General features: G+C 43.5%; 1 protein-coding gene across 9 annotated transcripts in view; it reads left to right on the plus strand.

The window, feature by feature from the left end:
* Positions 1 to 22,006, plus strand: part of ACTN1 (actinin alpha 1) — a 94,395-nt gene extending 72,389 nt beyond the window's left edge. For 4 of the 9 annotated variants that reach the window (XM_028725398.2, XM_028725390.2, XM_077927729.1 and 1 more), the window contains 13 exons: positions 167 to 259; positions 1,348 to 1,578; positions 3,108 to 3,255; positions 5,181 to 5,331; positions 5,966 to 6,074; positions 6,860 to 7,000; positions 8,464 to 8,646; positions 9,308 to 9,442; positions 11,237 to 11,416; positions 12,838 to 12,984; positions 14,423 to 14,503; positions 18,329 to 18,487; positions 20,171 to 22,006. In XM_028725398.2, the coding sequence (XP_028581231.1) occupies positions 167 to 259; positions 1,348 to 1,578; positions 3,108 to 3,255; positions 5,181 to 5,331; positions 5,966 to 6,074; positions 6,860 to 7,000; positions 8,464 to 8,646; positions 9,308 to 9,442; positions 11,237 to 11,416; positions 12,838 to 12,984; positions 14,423 to 14,503; positions 18,329 to 18,487; positions 20,171 to 20,329 (1,917 nt within the window). In that variant the 3' untranslated portion in view covers positions 20,330 to 22,006. Of the gene's footprint in view, positions 1 to 166; positions 260 to 1,347; positions 1,579 to 3,107; positions 3,256 to 5,180; positions 5,332 to 5,965; positions 6,075 to 6,859; positions 7,001 to 8,463; positions 8,647 to 9,307; positions 9,443 to 11,236; positions 11,417 to 12,837; positions 12,985 to 14,422; positions 14,504 to 15,033; positions 15,100 to 18,328; positions 18,488 to 20,170 lie in introns of all 9 variants that reach the window. The other 5 variants (XM_077927741.1, XM_028725426.2, XM_028725417.2 and 2 more) reach the window with 3 other exon arrangements.
* The last annotated feature ends 1,095 nt before the right edge of the window (positions 22,007 to 23,101 follow it).

Here is a 23,101-nt window from a genome sequence, read left to right on the forward strand (position 1 = left end):
ATAGCAAGAGCACTTCAAAATCTTCATAATGTGGAGATAAATTTGGACCAGTAACATTCTCTTAGGCACAGAGTGGACTGTGCCTTTCCTAAAAGGCAAGCATCAAGAAGCTGAAGGAAACATCTTTGTTAACAATGTATTTTTCTTTCTTTCTAAATTTCGGTAGGCGGAAACAGCAGCCAATCGTATCTGCAAGGTGCTGGCAGTTAATCAAGAGAATGAACAGTTAATGGAAGACTATGAGAAGTTGGCCAGTGATGTAGGTATTCCTGATTTCAATTTCTTGACAGAGCTATGTGGAAATGGAAAGATAGATATTCCATAGAACATCCTTCTGCAACCTGGTTCTCAAAATGCTTTGGATTATAAACTCCCATCAACCCCAGTCAGGGATGATGGGCACTATGGTCTAAAACATCTGGAGGGCACCAGATTGGGGATGACGGCTATGGGACCTATATATTTCTCAGTTTTGGATCCCAGATATCAAAGCAACATATATTTTTAAGTATGCAGTTGCAGGAGTCAGTAGTCATGTTAAATTCACTCTGGTGTGACCTTCAGGCTCATGTAAGTAATGTTCCTTTAGTGATCTGTTTGTTTGTTTATTTATTTATTATTGGTGGGGTTTTTTTAAACCAAATAGCATTGTATAATGCTGGGGCTAAGAAACTAAACACTAATAGGGGAAAGAAACTGATGGCTTAGGCTATAGGAAAGAGTGCATTAACTGATAGTAAGAAGTTGCTTCTGACATGTGAGTGGAATAGTGGCCTGCAGGTGGTGGCAGCAGGCATGGGCAAAACAGAAATGTTAAATTAACTCCAATGCTACTGCAGAAATTGTCAAAGGAAACCTATAATCACCCCAATTGTAGTAGTAGTAATATCACCACAAAATGAACTTAACTCAAAAGCCACAAGGGCTAGGAATATATGCAGCTCTGGGAAGACTATCCTCAGAATGGTCCATCACCGAAAATCAGCGGAAATAAACTCAGAAGCATGATGTAGAAATACTCATTAGCCCCGTTGAAAATTAAAAGCTAGATTGCGTGCTTATCTTACTTAAGGTTTCAGGTCCTTAAATATGCTTGTTAGTGTAAAGTCTAGAGATGCAAAGTGTGAAAACACATACAAACATACAAGTCTGTTAAACTAGATTTCTGCCAGTTGCTGAACCTTGCTGGCAAATAAAATTACAATCATGAAAGGCAAGATAATTGTAGGACTAAAACCACAAATAACAAAAAATCAAACCCTTGTCCCTGTTAAATGTCAGCACTGATGGGTTTCTAATCTTAGCACAGTTCCCGCTTTCTTGTTTGACTTGCTTCCTTTTTTTCAGTTGCTGGAGTGGATCCGCCGCACCATACCTTGGCTGGAGAATCGGGCTCCAGAGAACACCATGCAGGCCATGCAGCAGAAACTGGAGGATTTCCGAGATTACCGCCGCCTTCACAAGCCTCCCAAAGTCCAAGAGAAGTGCCAACTGGAAATCAACTTCAATACGTTGCAGACTAAGCTGCGGCTTAGCAACAGGCCAGCCTTCATGCCTTCTGAAGGGAAAATGGTATCGGTGAGTGTGTTTGGCCGAGGTCTGAGCAAAATGCAAGTTTTCTAGGTACATGTTCTATGGCTGCTGACACTTTCAAGTGGCCCATGTATCCCATCCTGGTATTCAGTGGACTTTCTCATCACAGCCTGTGGTGCACAGAAATAATTCTTGAATGGTATAGCTCTTGCAAGTTGACAGCATGTTCTTGTCATCCAACCGCTATAGAACATGGATGCAAAATGATTATTATGGGTGTCCCAGGTTGCTGTTGCTCAGGAGCCACTCACCCCTGCATCAACACAGAAACTTTGGGGCATCAAGGACCCTGAAGGCAGTGGAAATCCTTCCACTTGATCATCTCAGGAAGGGGCCACTCCTTGCATTGATATGTGTCAATAGAGGCAGAAAAGCCCCAGTAGGCTGTGCTTTCTTTCTGCTGTTCCTGATCACGTTTCCTTGCTGATATTCTCAGATCCCGAAACTTCTTCAACTCCATACCTCTTTCACCACTGGTCCCAGAGGCAGTGTGAAGTACACTACTTTTCCAGGATTGCACATCTTCATATCATATTGCACATCTTCATATCAGAGAGCTGGCTTTTTAGCTGAGGACAGGGAGGTAGCGACAAGAAAACAGACCTCTTTCTTCATCATCATCATCATCATCATCATCATCATCATTTTTTATTTGTATGCTGCCTTTCCACAGTTAAAAAACAATGCTCAAGGCGGCTTACAGCATAACAAGATTTACATAATTACAAAAGTCATAAACAATAAATAAACCACATCAAAAAAATACACAACCAAATGGGAAACAATTTCCACATCAATCTAAAACTAAGAATACAGCATTAATATCAGTTTAAAATGACATAGGTAAAAAATAACAGCAATTTAAACAAAAACAAAACGGAGCCCTCTCTGCCCAGCAGCGGCAGCGGTCCTTTATAGAGCCCATCAGGCCCCGCCCTGGGCCAGGTGGTGAGTGGCAGGACTGGGGCCCTCAGGCACAGAGTAGGGGGTATTGCTGCCATTGGTAGGTGGCAGATCAGTGCAGCAGCAACTGTCCAGGTCAACTGCTTTCCCCAGATGTTGCTTAGTTAGCTTAAGCCTTGCCTGTAGTTCCTACTGTCCCTGGTTCTGGTGCTGTCTGCTTATCAGTTTGTCATACTCTGCAGCCCATCCATGCCCAGGACTGCTGGTGCTCCAGAGCCTTAGCCCTCCTCAATGGATTAGCAGCAGGCTTCTGCAGACACTTGTTTTCTAAATTGCTTGTGGACCTTCCAGTGGTTTGCATGGTTTTTCTGTTAAAATGCCATTGTGCTCTAGTGTAATGGCAAGCAGTTGCCATTCTGTCAAAATTATTTGCCCACTTGAAACTTCCTTTTCACATCTCTTTCTGGCGTGATGCTGACCTTCAGTTAGCACAGGCCATTCGCAAGCCAGCTTGGGGAAACTATCTTGAGGATGTTTTAGAAGATTTCCCTTCTTCTGAACTTGCTCATGCTTCCTTGACTGTGTTTGTGCTTCTGCTTTGATCGCTACAGGATATAAATAATGCATGGGGGTGCCTAGAACAGGCCGAGAAGGGCTACGAGGAGTGGCTTTTGAACGAAATCCGAAGATTGGAACGGCTGGATCACCTGGCTGAGAAGTTCCGGCAAAAAGCTTGCATTCATGAATCCTGGACAGACGGTAAAACAGATCCTAAATGTGTCCTATTGCCAGGGCTTTGTGTGCACTGTGTAACAATAAATCCATGCATCATTATTATTACGAATTATGATGATGAGCTGTGCCAAGGTAGCCTAAATTCTCATCTTTATCAGTAAATTAGCATGCTCTTCATACTTTATTTTTGGGGTAGGTAGAAGGGAGAATTGATGAGGAATAGATCTCTTGGCACAAGGGACGCGGGTGGCACTGTGGGTAAAACCTCAGTGCCTAGGACCTGCTGATTGTAAGGTCGGCAGTTCGAATCCCGGCGGCGGGGTGAGCTCCCGTCGTTCGGTTCCAGCTCCTGCCCACCTAGCAGTTCAAAAGCACCCCTAAGTGCAAGTAGATAAATAGGTACCGCTCTAGCGGGAAGGTAAACAGCGTTCCGTGTGCGGCACTGGTGCTGGCTCATCAGTGCAGCTTCGTCACGCTGGCCACGTGACCTGGAAGTGTCTTCGGATGGCGCCGGCTCCCGGCCTCTTAAGTGAGATGAGCGCACAACCCTAGAGTCGGTCACGACTGGCCCGTGCGGGCAGGGGTACCTTTACCTTTTAGATCTCTTGGCAGCTCTGAATTTTAGTTGTTTCTCAATAGCAATGAATAAAGCTTAGAAGAGAAACCAGAAATGCTTGTGTGTGCGAGAGAGGTAGAACCTGCAAGCTGGAAATCTGCCTACCCCTGCTTTAGTTAACACCAAAGAGCAATACTTCTCACCAGAAGCAGCTTGCTGAGTGGGGGCACAGCCACTATGTAAGCTTCCCTGCAGGAGAATCATTATCGCTTACCAGGAGGAGGGACAGGGAAAGGACTGAGGCAGCCGGAAGTAGGTGTGGTGGAGATGCATCAGCAGAGCTACCCTGGTGTTTCTGTCAGCGAGTTTGCACTGCATCAACCTTCCTGCCACCTTGGCCCTCTCCTTCCTGGTAGACAATAGCAACCCATCTGCCAGGAAGCTAGTACAGCACCTCTGACCCACCTGGCAAACCACTTCTCCTCCCCTTGTGGGTTACTGATATTGGGACTCCTGGAGATCTTGTTTGGCTGATCTCTAGGCTTCTAAGATCCACTTGGCGTTTCAAGCCTGTCTTTCTAGTCATTAGGGAATTGTTTTAATTTTAAAGAATCAAAGCTAAGATTTTCAGAGAGCTGTATTTTGTGTCCACTAGCACATACGGTGTTTCTGTTCTGTCCATGTGTTAAATTGTAGAGTGCAATCAATGCCCAAATGCCTAAAACAGCACCCAGTTGCAGACAGATATTTTTTTAAAATGAACATCCTTGCAAAAATATGGAAGCTTACAATTCTCAGATAATTTATGCAGTCCCAAAATTGCCTGTTCTTAATCCAAGGCTTTCCCCATGGGTCAAAATAAAGGCAGCCTGCAACAAATCTCTGTTAATGGTAAAATTTATTCACGTTAACTTAAGGATTGGGCTTGATTAAGTTGTTATTAATTATTATTACTTTCTATTTATTAAATTTCCTTGGGAGAGCATTGCAAAAGTGGGGAGCTACCACAAAAAATGCCCGTTCTCATGTTGCCACCCTCTAGACCTCTCATGGAGGAGGAACACAAAGATTACATGCATTGACTAATATAAATGATGTAGATGATTTTATTGAAATATGGCATTCTTTTATAAAATACTTTGCCGAGAACCCTGAAGAATGGTAATTACCAAAATCACAGATTGGATTTGGGCAAATTTAACTAGATTAATCCTTCCTCAAGTGAGGAGGAGGGCAAGTTGGAACCCCCCCCCCTTTGTAATTGTTATATATTGGAAGTTAATGAAACTATTTTAGAAGGAAGGAAGGATATGCTACTCTATCAAAACTTCCTCGAAACTCCTTACCTGCTGGTCTTTTGCTCATTTTCCCTGTGTTTTGGCACCCCCTTCAGGTAAAGAGGCAATGTTGCAGCAGAAGGATTATGAAACTGCCACCCTCTCAGAGATCAAGGCCCTGTTAAAGAAGCACGAGGCATTTGAAAGTGATCTTGCTGCTCATCAGGACCGTGTGGAACAGATTGCTGCTATTGCACAAGAACTCAAGTACGACTTTCGCCTAGCAAATGGGCGTCACCTTTTGACACATAACCAAACAGTGGCCTTTTCAACAGTCAGCAAGCCTGGGACACCCTTTGAGCTCAAAGGCAAATCTAGTTCTTTTTAGACACAAGACTATAGGGAAGCACCCTTATTTGAAAGAAAACATTGGCAAGGATTAAAGCACAAAAAGAGGGGTGTAGGCTAGTGAGGGGAGAACTATTGACTATGACGCCTAACAAAATGCAATAGGGGTTTAAAAAACTGATGTGCATAGATGTCATTGATCCATATTTGAATACCTGCATCTATATGTTCATTTTGCCTTCAAGCTCAAGGCTTACCTGAGCCCGTAAGAGCTGTCATCCGTGTGCAGAGGCTGTATGCCTCTGAAGATGAGTTGCTAGGTCAAGGTAGAACGGGGGGGACGAAGAAACAAGTGTGGGAGACCACTTTTAGAATCAGGATACTGAACTAGATGGATCTTTGATCTGATCCAGCCAGGGCTCTATTCTTCATCTTTTAACAGCATTAGCAGGTTATTCAGTTTCAACATGTTTGGTTTTTGTTTTTTTAAAAAGAATAGATTCCAACTTTTACCAATGTGTTTGGTAAACCACTTTTTCAACTTTTTTTCTAGTGAGCTGGATTATTATGATTCCCCAAGTGTCAATGCCAGGTGCCAGAAAATATGTGACCAGTGGGATAACCTTGGGGCCCTGACCCAGAAACGACGAGAAGCCCTGGAGGTAAAAGGTTCTTCATATGTTTCATATACAACTTGTTTCTCCCTCTGTGTCGTATGAGGGCAGAGTGGGGTGGCAGTTTCACTCAGTGAAGCCGACATCGCGGTCTGCTCCTCATACCAGTCCTGGGCGATATATTGATATATCGCCCAGGCCTACTCCCAATACCAACCTGCCAAGGTTTTGACATTAGCGGAGGGGGTCCTTCTTGTTGTTCCCATGGTGAGTGTTGCTTTCTGCATGAGGATGCAAGATACGGCCTTCTTGGTAGTGGTGCCAGGCTTACGATGGACCTGCTTTGTTTTATGCCTGGCACCACTACCAAGAAGGCCTAGTTTTAGTTTTTATGATGTTTTACAACGGTTTATCCATTGCTTTTAAATGCTGTATCATAAATCAAATGATTTTTTAAAAATTGATTTTCCTGTTATTTTGATGGTTGGAATCTGCTTTGCGATCAATTCTTTGATTATTATTTTTTAAAAAGCTTGGAAAAAAATCTGTAACTTGAAACTGCTTCCTAACTGTGGTTCTGTGGACTGTGGGAAAAGGGAAGGTGTACTGTTTTAGATGCCAATAATGTTAAGTCTTTTGCTTGGATTGCTTTGGGAAGAAGGGTGGCATATAAATTAAGTAAATACATACGTAAATTACAGCTTCTTTTTTAAAAAAAAGAAAACTAGGAGAAAGGACTGCGATGAGTAACAAAAGAGGAAATGTCATTAGGACAGGGGGAGTGTGGGAGAAATTCAAGGTGCCTAACTTCTTTATCTGGGTGGGTTTCCTAGAGAACAGAAAAATTGCTGGAGACAATTGACCAGCTGTATCTAGAATATGCCAAACGAGCTGCCCCTTTCAATAACTGGATGGAGGGAGCCATGGAAGATCTTCAGGACACCTTCATAGTCCATACAATTGAGGAGATCCAGGTATGTTCCTTCTCTCACTGGATAAGCCATATTCATCGTTGGCTCTTGTTCATAGGGTGCAAAATATCAGCTGATACTGATGTTTCCTGCTAAACCCTAGCAATGGAAATAAATCACTTTCTCTCAGCAGCTCAGGCAGGTAACAGCAACTGCCTGTAAATTGGTGGGAAAGATTGGATAGTTCCCTCTGCCTGTTAGATGTACAAACTGAAGCAAATGAAGTAAGAAAAGAGAAAAGGAAACACAAAAATCAAAAGACTAATAAATGTATTATGGCAATAAGATTTTACGGACCATAATAAATGTGTTAGTTTTTAAGGTGCCACATGATTCTTTGATATTTTTGCTGCAATAGCACAACTATGCCTCTGGAAATGGTTACAAAAAAATTAAAACTTCCCATACATTCCCATTTCCTAGGCCTATATCTATTATGTGTCTTGTTCCGAAAATAAACACATTGTTCTCACCTAACCCTTTTGATTCAGTGATCAGGGCTACATTAATTTCAGGTCTCAACAACTTAATCTGTTTTCTGCAGCATGGAAAAGAAAAACTGGCGTATGTTTAGTAACGTGCAGCAAAAAGTGCCTCCTGAACACATAAAAAGTACTTTTCTCACCTCTGGTTAGTCATAGCCATTCCCTGTGCTAAGGATTGAGGAACTGCCCTGTCGTCCTTCAACAACTTTAATAAATTATAAAATAAAAGTAATAAAATAACAGGCTTTGAAGATCAGCTGATATACTGCAGGAGTGGGGAGCCTTTGCCCTCCAGGTGTTGTGAGACTCCAGCTCCCATTAGCCCCAGCCAACATGGCCAGTGGTCAGGCTTGATGGGAGTTGTAGTCCAACAACATCTTCAGAGCCAGAGATTGCCATCCCTTTGGGCTTAGGCATCTTTCTCTTTAGAAAACAAGTATTCGGAACAGTTAAGTAAGTAATGCCCGCAGTAAGTAAGCCAGCAGTCTCACACCAACATATGGAACAAGAAGCCATGTTGAAGTCAGCAGGGCTTGCTTCTGAATAGACAGGTATAGATTTGGGCTCCGACTCAGTTTACCTTCCCCTATGCTAAACCATCTACTACCAAAGGGGAGCTTTCCCCATCCCTGCCTGCAACCCAGAAATGCCAGAGCCCAACCCCTAACTGAGTATAATAAAAAGGAAATGTGCTTTTGGCACTCTTGCCTTAAAATCTTTCCAGCGTGTCCTTCAGTAGTCATGCAGTAGGAAGTTTTATTTGCTGCACAATTTAATTTTCCACTGCTCCAGTGCAGTTCCCTGCCTTTATAATTCTCATTTGTAGAAAAGAGAATCTTTCCCTGACACTGTTTAAATTATTCCAATGTCCTGTTGCACACACAGATTCTTCCATCCTGTGCTGGTGTATTATAACGCAGTTTTATGGGGAATGGGCTTGTTGTTTTTAAAAATTGTTTTTGTGTTTTCTGTTTCCTTCAGGGATTGACCACAGCCCATGAACAGTTCAAAGCTACCTTGCCAGATGCAGACAAGGAGCGACAGGCCATTCTAGGAATCCACAACGAAGTGTCAAAAATCGTTCAGACCTACCATGTCAACATGGCAGGAACCAACCCCTACACCACCATCACCCCACAGGAAATCAATGGCAAATGGGACCACGTGAGTTGCTTTCTAGGCTTGGCAATTATTCTTCTAGGTTGGAAGCCTGGTTTTGGAATTCTGGCAAGCAGCTCAATCTCAGACGTTTTTACTTGGGCGTAAATCCCACTGAATTCAATGAAGCTCCTTCCAAGTAAGGGTGCATAGGATTGCAGCCTTAGTTGAAATTCTCATAGATCTGCAATGTAATATCTCGACTCTTGGTTTGCAGGCAAGTAATCCACAGGGCAGATTAAAAAAAGGTAATTCTGAACTCAGTTTTATTCTTGTGCTGTAGGAAATAATTTCCGCCTGTGAAATATATATTTATTGAGCGGCCTGGTGACTTAAGTCACCAACGCTCCCACCAAGTAGAATTAATTTATTTGGAGCACTTACAGAAAAATTGGCATTCCATCTTGACTTTTGGATGATCTGCTGACATTTCCGATGTTGCGTCTCACCTATAATAGATATGGAGGTGTTAATTTTCTTTGTGGACATTAATCCACTTAAATGGAAATTTTTATTTTAATACCTACTTGTTCAGAAGAGGGCTGGATTTATCCTTTTGATTAACAGTGCACAGAACTTGGCTTCTCTGACTTCAGAACGCTTCGTGTTTATTAAGGCTTAACAGCAGTAAGCTCGATTTTTCTAAGCTTTTTCATATTTGCTGAAGGTGAGACAACTAGTTCCCAGGCGGGACCAGGCTTTGATGGAAGAACATGCACGCCAGCAGCATAATGAGAGACTTCGCAAGCAGTTTGGGGCTCAGGCCAATGTCATTGGGCCCTGGATCCAAACCAAGATGGAGGTAAAAACTTGCTAATACTTAAAACTGCCATTTTTTCTGTTGAAGAGCCTCCTAGTTGGGCATTGTCTTTTCATCCTTCCGGTGAAAAGGATTTGTGCTGAGAGAAGTCACCACTCTCTTTGGCCTGGTTTGCACAGCATGAAAACCCAAACCATGGCTTACTTACTGGGACTTTGCAAACATGCTAGCTTCCAGAACAAACCTTGGCTACAGACGGTGGCTAAGAAGGAGAGAGCTTAACCATGATCTTGGCTTAGCTGCAACACTGTGCTGAGCTAAAGGACTGGGGAAGAACAAAGCGGCTGCAATCTCCCCCCCTCCCCCCCCCCCGAGCCAGTATATCTGCTCTAAGCTATACTTGCAAAGTGGCCTTTCTTCCTCTCTCCTTACTAATCTTCATAAATACACATGTTCTTTGTTTAAGATACTAAATGGCCAGTGGTTACTTCTTATTTAAAAACCATTCTTATACAAGAAATTATTGAGGGTGGCTTTCTATAATAAAATGCTAAATTAAGTAGGTACTAAATTAACTGAGATGTGCCTTAGGAATAGTTTGTGCTTTGCATTTTTCGTATGCATGTTCATGTTCCAGACTTGCTCCATCGGAATTAGCTTCAGATTGGTTTTAAAACACATACACCACAACTGACTGTAGCTTCAGACCACATTGTACGTGTAGCTGTGCATATTTGTTTGGCTTTTTAAAAAAAACTTGCCTACAGTCTGAGTGGGACGCAGGTGGCGCTGTGGGTTAAACCACTGAGCCGGTCCCTGCTCCTACCAACCTAGCAGTTCAAAAGCACGAAGTGCAAGTGGATAAATAGGTACCGCTCAGGCGGGAAGGTAAACGGTGTTTCCGCGCGCTGCTCTGGTTTCACCAGAAGTGGCTTAGTCATGCTGGCCACATGCAGAAGTGGCTTAGTCATGCTGTACGCCGGCTCCCTCGGCCAATAAAGGGAGATGAACGCCGCAACCCCAGAGTCAGTCACGACTGGACCTAATGGTCAGGGGTCCCTTTACCTTTACAGTCTGAGTACATGCAGGCGCATCTGGTCACAATCATAATACATATGGTTTTAAAACAATGTGTAGCTCCAGATCTGCTAGGTTCAGGTATAACTGATCTGTAATATGTACCCAATAAATTAAGCCAAGCTCTAACTTAGGGCTCCTCCTGACTTCCTTTTGAGCCACGTTTCTAGGCTCAGTGGATGGCTTTGAGGTTTTCTTCCTGGGCCAGATCATCTCCCCTCTTTGGAATGGATCCAGTGGATCTATCACTGCCTACCCCTCCTCTCGGCTCTGTCTCCATCCCACACCTGTAATGCCTCATTTCAGAGCCCTATACTAGTTACCACTGGTGGGAACACCACCAATGATAGCTTCCCAACAGCCTGTGCTTTAGCCATATTGAAGATTTCTGCAATGGCCCCAGTCAGCGGAGGGACACCTCCACCTAATCCCACCAGCAGCACTGAGCAAGGGATTAGGATAGTTTTGTAACTGTGCTAAAAAGGAAACAAATTTATCTTCTGAAAGCCCTTAACACAGCTGGGCAGGTCTTCAGTTGGTGTTAAATATTTAACTCAGTAGAGCTGCAGTGAATTATTCCAGCGACTCGGTTTTGTTTACCTGTTCTCTGAAAAACCTGCAAGCAAAGCTCTTTTCCCCTTGAGATGACAAGGCCTGTGGTTAAAGCATGTTTTAGTCCATTTAGGGAACAGTTGCAGACAAATGCTTTACATGTTGAAACTTGTCACTCATCTGCTCATTTCCTTTGGGCTCGTGCAGGAGATTGGCCGCATCTCCATCGAGATGCATGGGACTCTGGAGGACCAACTCAATCACCTGCGGCAATACGAGAAGAGCATTGTGAATTACAAACCAAAGATTGATCAGCTGGAGGGAGATCACCAACAGATTCAAGAGGCGCTCATCTTTGACAACAAGCACACCAACTACACTATGGAGGTAAAGGCCAGGGGAGGTCTGTGCTGGTATAGCCCAGGCATGCAAGGAGTAATACCCTGAGCCACCCAACCCTGCTCTTGATTAAACTGATGTTGGGGAGAAGGGTGCTAAACTAGTAGCACTGACTAGCCATGCAGATGTGTACAGATATTGACATACAACACTTCTGGCTAAAGCCTTCACTTGTGCAAATGACAGAGAAGGTGACTGATTTAACGTTCAGTAGCACAGTCTGGGACCCCACCGGATTCACCTTTGCTTAAGGCCCATAGTTTGCAGCCAAGATAGACTATTTTGACTGTGAGGAATAAGGCCCTCACATAATGGGGACTGGCTGGCACATAAGGGGTTACAGGTTTGAGGCAACAACCTTAAAAATGTAGGAACAACACTGCAGACAAGTCTGAGGAGTCCATGCAAATGTGAGTGGGCAGTCGCTGGAGCTTGCCAGCTGTTTAATTGGTAAGAATTACCTATTAAAGTAGATAGCATGACAATATATTTTTTATATTGTGATTGCCCTGTGAACTGCCCTGAGACCTCCGGGTATAGGGCAGTATATAAATTCAATCAATTAATAAGGAATTCTGTGTTAGAAGCAGTTTCTTATCAGCATTGTCTAAATGTGGGGTGGGAACCTGGGCTTGGGGCTGCATTGCTCCAGTGGAAAGCTCACCCCGCCCCCAGTTCCTCAAGTGATCAATGCAGATCAGCTAGGAAGGAGGACATTTCCGTACCTACTGCAGTGCCAGGATGGGAATGCGAATCATTCTTTTTCCATTTCTCAGCTGATTGGCACAGACCATCTGAGGAGCATGGAGGGTCCGATTTCATCCCCATTGCAGCCGGCTAGGTGGGGAGGTTTAAACCTCCAGTGCATGACACTCCTTGGCTGGTCCACACATCAGCTGTGGATGATGGTGGTTTTCTTCTCCATCACAGGGTGCCAGGCAGTTTAAACCTCTCTACCCAGGATACCTTGATCAGGAAGAACAGCTGATTGGAGTGCTGAGGAGCAATAGGCAATTTTCATTCCCATGTAGAGGAAAAACCTTCCACCCAAAGTACCATTCGGTGGATGAAAATTATGCCCTCCCTACTTCTCTGATGGTCCACGCCAATGTGCACACACCTGGGGAAGCCACGGGAGTGCTGTGGATTGCATAGGAAGGTCTAGTGGGCTGGATTAGGCCTACCCTTGTTTTAAATGAAAACCTAGGTCAGCTTTCCCCAACCTGGAGCCCTCCAGATGTTTTGGACTACAACTCCCATTATCTGCAACCAGCATCGCCATGTGCTTCCTCTCCCTACTGGGCAGCACATTTTCCAAGTCTACAATCACTTTTACTGCATTTTGACTAGTCTCCAGATGCTGCTTCTCAACTTAAAATGTAGGTGGGAAATCGTTTTTTCTCCTCCAGCACATCAGAGTGGGCTGGGAGCAGCTCCTCACAACCATTGCTAGGACTACCAATGAAGTGGAAAACCAGATTCTGACTCGGGATGCCAAAGGAATCAGCCAGGAGCAGATGAATGAATTCCGCGCCTCCTTCAACCACTTTGACAGGGTAAGTGGCATGGGTGGTTGGGATGGTGGAGATTAGTAGTGCCTGTAACTTCAGAGAGTTTCTCCATAGAACCGAATGGAAACCAAGGCTCAGATTCTCCTTGTGAAACCACAGCTCAAGTAAAACTTTTTTAAAAATGTGGCAGAGTCCATTAACATTAAAGCATTTGGGGACTCAAAGGAAATGCTAACACAAACGTTTAAAAACCTTATCTCTTTGATTTTCAAATCCTTCTCAGATTTAATAGAAATGGCCACATTAACCTAATGAGCCTCCGTGAGAGTAGCTAATGGTTGTGGGGTTGTTTGTTTGTTTGTTGAACTTGATTACATGCCACTTCCTAGCAAAGCTCTTGTATGTTATCCATCCATTAGGGATGGATAACAGTGATAACTCATTGCAGTACAAATATTCTACATGTGTAAGCTCACAGGTCAGGTATCGCTGTCAGTAAGCCTCTTGTTCAGGCCACACTGTCTGTGCTTCACGTTCTTCCTTCTGGATTGTTCTTAAGGTTTTTGCCTCAAAAAGACCGAGGCTAACTTTGCATGGAACAATCTTCAGCTCAAGCCACTGAATCCAGGCAAAATACTGTTATGTCAGCAACAGCACAAAGGAAGACATCTGGCTGCACAGAATGGCTGTAAAAAATGTAGTCACCTCATGCGCTAATAGTGTGTAGCTTTTAGGCGTGCTCTGTCAAGTCCTCTATCTCACTCGCATTTTAATGTAGCTTATATTCACTATGGGAGTTGTTTTTGTTTGTTTTTTACAATTTAGAAAATACAAAGGCAAGTTAATGTTGCGTCATATCCCTGGGTAAACGTCTAAGTGAAAGACAAAGGTCTAGTTTTCAGTGCAGGAAGCATCAAGCAGGAGACTTGGTCCAAGTTCTGTTGCAAGGATAAACTTTTGGACTAAAAATGGCTGCAGAGTTGGGGCCACTCTAAACTACATGAACTCACATGTTCTTCTAAATCCAAGGCTCCTCTAAGCGCGAAGATGCTTCAGCAACAGGATATTCCAAATGTGTCCAATGCTTCTCTGCAGTCCAGGTGGCTCACTAAATGTTTTGCTTCTAAACTTGTTGAAGAAAATGTAATTGTTTCTAATGAAGAGCAGTCTTCAAAGCAAACATTTGTCCCTGGCATGGTCATGTTTTGTGAGAAAGAAGTGCAAAAAGAAAAAAAGAAAAGGCAGCATTAGCACAATACGAAATGTGAACACAGTATCTAACCTTGTGCACTTTTTATTTCTTCCCCTGTTTTATTTCCTGCATGCCATTCTCCCCCCAATCTCTCTCCACCTGCTGCATGGTGCACCTCCTCCTCCTCCTCCTCCTCTCCTTGCCCCTTTCTTGTTCTCCTTCTCTTCTTTGTCTTATACCACCACCCCACTGGCACTGCATGCCCTGCTGGCTGGCGCACTGCCTAACCAGGACCACTCCGGCACACTTGGCCCCGAGGAATTCAAAGCCTGCCTCATCAGCTTGGGTTACGATATTGGAAACGATGCACAGGTACTGAATGCTAGCAAGGAACTCAGGCAAATATCAAACCCTAAGGGAATAACATATTTCTCCCTTCTCTTCTTTTTTGTTTTAATCCATCTTTCAATGTTCTTATATTTTATTGTGCATATTTCTGCATACTGTTGTATGTTCTGTCATAATTCCATTCTTTTCTTTATGCATTGTCAAATCAATTTTTCTCTTCTCGGTTACACATTCCATTTGCTTGATTCCCTAAAACTCTTCTTGCCTTCCTTTCTCTTCTCCATTTTAAAAAAAATTATCTTCCTATCGGTACCTTTTTCTTCTTGTTGTTGATCCTTACACTTTCATCTGCTCCTTCATTTTCAATGGAATGAATCCATCTATCTCTTTGTTTTCTTCAAATTATTTTCATATTTTCTTTTGTTGTTCAATATATCTCATCTTCCATTTTTCCTTCATACAAATCCATTCTTTTAACACCTTCTGTGAGTTCATCTCTACTTTCTATTCCTCTCTTTTCCCTTTCATTCTTCCATCCCTTTATGACTGTGTAGAAGAAGACTGGCATGATGGATGCTGAAGATTTCCGCACCTGCCTTATCTCCATTGGTTACAATATGGTAATGTAGAAGCATCTGCCACTTATATTCACAATGGTATATTTGACCCTTAAACGAGAAAGGGGCATACTGCTAGTGAACCCAGGTAAAGCTTTGTCAGTCCCGTGACTTGTGAATAAAATCTACAGCATCAGTGGCATATTTATTTACAAACTGGATTGACTTCATACTTTATTTTTGGAAGAAGAATCAGAATATAATCCAAACTGATTCCTGGTTGACCTCTGAATAAGTAGAACAAAACAATGTCCAAGCCTTGTTCTCCCATGGCCATTTTGCTTTGTTTTTGCATTATAATTATGCATTTGTTGCTAATTCATTGTGAGCAGCCCACACAACAACCCTTCACACTTGTCCTTCTGCTGTAAAAATAGTCCATTTTCCCACATTTAAACTGCGAGAGTTGGTTTATCAAAAAATGATTTTTTTCTTCTTCATTATGTACATCCATTGGTATGGAAGAAATTCAATGATCAGGGCTAGCATTTTGGTTTGCCAGACAGAAGGGTCCCCCCCCCTTCTCCCTGCATGCAATTGCAGAGGTTCTCTCAACCCCTGTCCCCAGAGCCAATTTGGGGCGGGGGGAGAAAAGGCAGGGAAAGCCCTATGACACATGTGAAAGTCCTTACTCAGGGCTGCTACTTGACAGGATTCATTAGTTGAATCCTGTTTTAAGGGGGTTTTTTATTCAAACATTTTCGAAGCTCCCCTTTGGCCAAAAATGGTATTTTGTGTCGGTCTCACAAATCCATAAAAACAACTGGATTTATTCGCAATAAAAACAAACGGCAAAACCAGCAATATATCAACTAGCAGATGAAAACCATTTAACCGTGCAGTGTGGGATGCAGCTGCACAAGAGTCTTGGGCATCTTTTCTGTTAAATACTCTGTGCATATTTTCTGTGACTTCATTGTCGATGAGCAACACAGCTCTCTCTAGGCATGTCTTTGCCATTTTGTGAACAGTTCATATTTTCACAGTGAAAGGCACACCATCTTTACTCAGAAGAAACTCCTATGGTAGTTAGCGGTGTTTATTCCAAGGAAAGTGTACACAGAACTGCAGTCCCACAGGGAAACTGTATACTCACATTTTTCTGGAACTGGAGCTATGCTGGTAGAAGTCGTTGGAAGGGAAATTAGTTATAGCCATCAATTGAAGGGGTGTAGGATGTGGTGACAGTCTGTGCCTTCCCATACTGCCTATATTCCACCCATAAGTCCCAGTGGCCCTGTGGCAGCTAAAATTAGTAGTACTAAGAATGCAATGCTATTTTCCAAAGAAGTGTATTTTTCAAAGTTATCCATTCTTTAGATCAACAGAGACAAGATGCCTCATAATATAATCTCATATCTGGCAGTACTACTAATTTTAGCTGTCACAGGGCCACTGAGTTTATCTTCATCAGACTCGGTGATCTCAAATCTTTGGTCTGGAGCTTGCCCCATCCATGTAAGTTGCTGCAACTGAATTCCATGAATTTTGCTACCCCACATGTTACACTGCTCATGTGCGTAGCCCATTTGCATGGGCTAGAAAAGAGGAGGGGGAATTCAGCAATAGCATGCAAATTGGCCCCTAGGCTTATTCTTGCCTCAAAATTTATAAAGAGGGAAAAGGAAGTTGCTAGTGAATATGTTACAGTTCTCAAGTACCCAGTTCTAAGATGTGAAATGTGGTGAATCTTAATCTCCAGTGAGATCAGCTTTTGTTAACCATGTTTCCTAGCCATGAAACTGTCAAGGGTACTTTTATTGTGTTTCCCTTCCTACAAAGAGGGTGTTTCTACACAGCAGCTTCTTGTGGACTTGGTGACATGCAGTGCCCACACTCAACAGCAGCAGCATCACAATAATATGGCATTTGGGCAATGTTTGGTTGGAGCTTGAGGAATGTCTCTACCTGAAGCAGTTACGCCATTGGCTTCCATTGGTTGCTGTCTTATCAGACCTGTGATAAGGGGTAGCAGCCCCATTCTTTGGGTGTCAGTGCTGAGAATACTACTTGGTGCCAAACATTTATGAGCTTGTCTTCCTTATAACTTCAAATGCAGTCAAACTACTTCAGTTCATTCTTCATGTGCTACATCCTCGATGCCTCTGGAACAGCCTTCCCGAACTTAGTGCCCTCCAGATGGATTGGACTACAACTCCCATCAGGCCCAACCAGAGCAGCAATTGTTAAAGAAAATGGGGGTTGTAGTCCAAAACATCACTGGGGGGTGGGTGGCCAGTTTCAAAAGGCTATGGTGTGTTTCCATAACAAGTGCCTATTTCATCCTTGGAGGTTGGATGGTGGCTAACAGATTGAGGTTGAATCCTGACAAGACAGAAGTACTGTTTTGGGGGGACAGGAGGTGGGCAGGTATGGAGGATTCCCTGGTCCTGAATGGGATAACTGTGCCCCTGAAGGACCAGGTACGCAGCCTGGGAGTCATTTTGGACTCACAGCTGTCCATGGAGGCACAGGTCAAATCTGTGTCCAGGGCAGCTGTTTACCAGCTCCATCTGGTACGCAGGCTGAGACCCTATCTGCCCACGGACTGCCTCGCCAGAGTGGTGCATGCTCTGGTTATCTCCCGCTTGGATTACTGCAATGCGCTGTACGTGGGGCTACCTTGGAAGGTGACCCAGAAACTACAACTAATCCAGAACGCAGCAGCTAGACTGGTGACTGGGAGCGGCCGCAGAGACCACGTAACACCGGTCTTGAAAGACCTACATTGGCTCCCAGTACGTTTCCGAGCACAATTCAAAGTGTTGGTGCTGACCTTTAAAGCCCTAAACGGCCTTGGTCCAGTATATCTGAAGGAGCGTCTCCACCCCCATCGTTCTACCCGGACACTGAGGTCCAGCACCGAGGGCCTTCTGGCGGTTCCCTCATGGCGAGAAGCCAAGTTACAGGGAACCAGGCAGAGGGCCTTCTCGGTAGTGGCACCTTCCCTGTGGAACACCCTCGCACCAGATGTCAAAGAGAACAACAACTACCAGGCTTTTAGAAGACATCTGAAGGCAGCCCTGTTTCGGGAAGCTTTTAATGTTTGATGTATTATAGTATCTTGATATTCTTTTGGAAGCCGCCCAGAGTGGCTGGGGAGGCCCAGCCAGATGGGCGGGGTATAAATAATAAATTATTATTATTATTATTATTATTATTATTATTATTATTATTATTCTTCCTGTCACCAGTCGATTGAGTTGTTGCTAACTCTTGTATCTTTGTCCAGGGTGAAGCGGAGTTTGCTCGAATTATGAGCATTGTAGATCCCAACCGCATCGGAGTAGTGACGTTCCAAGCCTTCATTGATTTCATGTCCCGGGAAACTGCAGATACCGACACAGCTGACCAAGTCATGGCTTCTTTCAAGATCCTGGCTGGAGATAAAGTGAGTTCAGACTTTTGTGCACTACATGGTTTTAGGATCAGTGATGACTGGCTAGATGAGGAGTGGTGGAAACAGCCTGACCAAGATGCCCCCCAGGGAGAGTGCAGTGGAAGACAATTTAGAGCCGGTGTTGGTGTCTTGGTGTTGGATGACCAAACACACCTCAGAGGAGGAGAGCTGGGAGATACTGGAGTTGAAAAGTTGCCAGCTCCTTCTCCCACTCCCAAAACAAGGCACTTGCTTTATGTAATAGAGCAGAAAACTAGGCAGACACAGAGAAGGTCCCTTGGGACTCACTGTAGGCAGAGGGAGGGATATGACACACAGAAAATAGACTAGCTGGGGAGGAGGAAGACACCCTAAGCAACAGCTTATGCTGAGGGAGCATATGTCATGAGTCTCCATGAGTCTGATTCTTAATAAAACTGCTAGCTGCAAGTTTCCTGTCTGGCCTTGTCTCTCTCTGATCTTCGCTGAACTGTGCTACATGTCAGCGCTTCCCCGTGACAGCTGAAATGTAAAAATATAACCTGGGTTTTTAAAATAAAGATTTTAGGAATGTGTTGTAATTTATTTCAGGTTGGCTGAAACATTAATATAACCTGTTTTTGCTTATGGTAATTTGGCCCAATTTGGCCTGCAAGGCCATTTCCCTCCAACCCACACAACCACTGGTCACGAGTGTCGTCAGCTGATGGGTCAGAAGACAGGGTTTAATCCTGCATTTGGCCATACACCCTGTTCCCAGTAGGGAACAGGATCATACAGCCAAGGGAGCAGGCTTTAATCCCTACTCATTAGCTGATGGGCTGTTTGAAGTGCTGTTTGAAGGAGGTCACACTTCTTCTTTTTTTACTCCAGTGGGGTTGTGGCAGCAGGATAAGGGAGAGGAGTCTCCCCCTCCACCCCACTGAGACGGCCTGCCCACTGCTTTTCCAAAGTGATTTAAGGCAGCCTCCAGTAATAAGCAGGACTCCATATGCACATTGGCTAATGGCAGGGTGATCCTGACTGGTCTGGGTGCATGTGAGAACTCTCTGCAGGGAGCTCTCTTACACACACCTGAACCTGGCAGACAGCAAGGTCCTGCTAACAGGAAGATTTTTTCCTTTGAAATGAAGCGGGGGGGGGGGACTCTCCGTTAGCTACACCTTGCTACCTGCTGCTTTCAGGACTTCAAAACACCAGATCCCCTGATGTAATTTGTGACATTAGTTGATGGATAAGGATCTGGCCTGTGGAGCCAAAAAGGTTCCTCATCCATGTCCTAATATTACAAATTATAAAAGATGCTGCACCCCAATTGGAAAGCAACAGAAACACAGAAAATGCATATCAAATAAAGCCACTAGTCGTACCTTGGATCCCGAATGCCCTGGAACTCGGACGTTTTGGCTCCCGAACACCACAAACCCAGAAGTGATTGTTCCAGTTTGCAAACGTTCTTTTGGAACCCGAATGTCTGATGGGGCTTCCGGGGCTTCTGAAGCTGCCTGCAGCCAATCAGAAGCCGTGATTTGGTTTTTGAATGTTTTGGAAGTCGAATGGACTTCCGAAACGGATTCTGTTCAACTTCCAAGATATGACTGTATTTAATATGGAAATAATTACAATTTACATTAATAAAATTGTGCCTGCCTCATCTAGTTAAAATAAAAAGGACACTCCTCTGTTCTCTTACAGAATTATATCACTGTGGATGAATTGCGACGGGAACTGCCTCCTGATCAAGCTGAATATTGCATTGCTAGAATGGCACCTTATACCGGGCTGGATTCTGTACCTGGTGCCCTGGACTACATGTCTTTCTCTACAGCTCTCTATGGCGAAAGTGACCTTTAACTATTACCTATCTATTCACCACACATCCTTACCCTCTCCCATCCAGGAGCACTTTTCTTTCTGTTTGCAAAGCGGGCTCTGCTCTGCCTTTTCTCTCCCCTCCCCTCCCCTCCCCTCCGCCCTTCCTGTTTCCACTTCAGATCCCAGATCCCATTTGGGGTGGGGGCAGCAGAGGGGGAAATGTTGAAATGAAACAGTTTATCATGCCCCTAAAAGATGACGGTTTACAAAATTATTTTCTGCAGAAAAAGAAGTTACATATCAGCAAACGTATTTTATTACAGAAAAAAAGTATTTTTCTCCAAGATTGAAGCATAAATAGAAAATGTTAAAAGTATTACACAAAATGTATACGGTTTGTTTTTCTTCTTCTTGCCATTCAGACATAGGAAATGGAGTTCCGTGTTGCGTTCCATCCTAAGATTCCCAAGCCCAGCGCCACTTCCCCCCCACCTGTCTCTATTTCCTTATCACATTTATTTTAAGAGGCGGAGGCACACAAGTGCATGTATTGCTGGTTCACTTGTTTCATGAAAATATTTTACAATAAAACTTTTTGAAATTGCTGTGTTTTTTAGGGAAAAATAATGTACACAGCTCATGTTTTCATATTTAATTAAAATTGCAATATGCCTACTTTGTGTTGTTGCTGAAAGTTGTCTGGTTTCCAAACATGGCGCTTGAGAGTTGGCATCTTTGATATTGCTTGTCACAGACCATATTAAAAAGAAAACTTATTGTGATAACAAATCTAGACTTCATTCTTTTGTCTAGTTAACTTGTTTCTCTATAACCAGAAAGGCTTTCTAACACTATTCAGAATGCATTGGTCGCTTGGAGGGTTTTTTGTATATTATTCTGATGTTCATGTTTTTACCTGTTTTCTTAAATGCAAGACACCAAAGTGCTTTCCCCTCCTCCACTCTGCTTTGGAATTGTATTGATGTTTACGTGGCTGGTATTACTGCTTCAAATGGAGATAATCTTAAGATAACGAAAGATAAACTTGGACCAAACATGAAGTATGCAAATTGCTGGAACTTGCAGCTTTTTTCCAGCAAAGAAATAATTAGCAGTCAATTTTCCTGTTTTAAAGAAGGTTTTTAAGTGACTGACAACAGTCTTATACATGTCTTACTCAGAAGTCCATGGAGTTCAATGGGACTTCCAGCTAAGTGGGGATAGGACTGCAGTCTTACAGCATGTTCCTATGCAAGTTTACTCAACGTTAAGCCACACTGTACAGTCATACCTTGGGTTGCGAACGCTACAGGTTGTGCGTTTTCAGGTTGTGGACCGCTCCAAACCCAGAAGTACCGGAACGGGTTACTTCCGGGTTTCGGTGCTCGCGCATGTGCAGAAGCACCGAATCACGTCATCCGTGTGCGCAGACGCGGCGCTGCAGGTTGCGAACGTGACTCCCGCACGAATCACAACCCGAGGCATGACTGTATTCACAACCCGAGGTATGAATGTATTCAGTGTGTCTTGCTCTTAGGTAAATGTGCATAGGATTGCAGCCTTAATTTTATAAATACACTCATCTTATTTGATGAGCCACTGCATTATTTCCAATCCTAGGCATTGGAAGATATGAAATCCACATCTTCCCCCGCCCCCAATGTACAATTGGCTTTAAAGCAATTGTTTTCGAAACCAATAAATTTTGTGTGTTTAGTTTGTCTTGGGATGTTCTTCCAGCTTTTGTGTATGTTTTTGTTCTCGTATCCACATCTCTGTAGGTGTATCAACATATTCTTAAACACAGGGGTGAGGGGGAAAGGGAAGCTTTGAAGGTGAATAGAAACCTGAAGATTTTACAAGAGGAAGTACCACAGGCGGCTACTGTGAAAAGCTGGCAGCACTGTGCTGAAGTGTCTGTTTAAAGACACACACTCTCTCTCTCATCTTTGTTAGGAACAAATGTTTTTCTCCATTGCCAGTTTTTCCCCAAAGGTATCTGAGCCTGTGTAAATGATCGGGATTCTTGCTGCAGTACTGTAATTTAATTGTTGTTCCAAGAACAAGATCCCTATTGAGCAATAATCTGCAAATTCACACGGGACACCTATATTTGTCTGTGGTTATCCAAGTAGCACGAAGGCTGGTTAATAAGAACTTGGCTTCAGAGTACCCTCACTTTTAAATTTTGCTGTGATGGTATCAGTTTATTATTTAACTGGAAGGTCATTACAATATTGTATACAAATACAGCAGCAGCAATAAAATTAAAATATTTTGCTTCTAGCAGGCCTTTTATGCATGTTTTAAAACATCTTTGAGAAATTAGCTTCTTGACAATTCACTACCTTTCTGCACATACCCACTTCAGCTGCTTTACTTTCATACTATATGTATCTCAGGTGAACAAAATGATTTCTACTCCGTTCTCTCATTGGCATTTGGTCTGCAGCCTATAAGGTCGAATATAAATTTCCCCTAAGGCACAACACACATCTTTAGTAGTACTGGAGAATCTCTTATTCTCTGTAATCCTGCACCTTGCTGAAATTCCCTTTTTCACCCAGGTATGTATATGTGTATACAGTATATACCCACAGGTCTCAGGGCAGTTAAAGATGCAGAAACACTCCTCTTTTTCACCTGTCCATTATGTAATCTAAGCATCCAAAAGGCCCTTTGGAGGGAAATATATATTCAGTGCTTCAGCTCCACCAGCACAATAGATGTGCGCAAAACAAAGCTTCCTCTTCCTCTCCTGCCCGCCACCCCGTGTTCATCCTCAAAGTCCTCTCCAGAGAGTTGGGGGAC

Source organism: Podarcis muralis, chromosome 1 (genome assembly GCF_964188315.1).
Source record: "Podarcis muralis chromosome 1, rPodMur119.hap1.1, whole genome shotgun sequence".
Lineage (NCBI taxonomy): Eukaryota > Metazoa > Chordata > Lepidosauria > Squamata > Lacertidae > Podarcis > Podarcis muralis.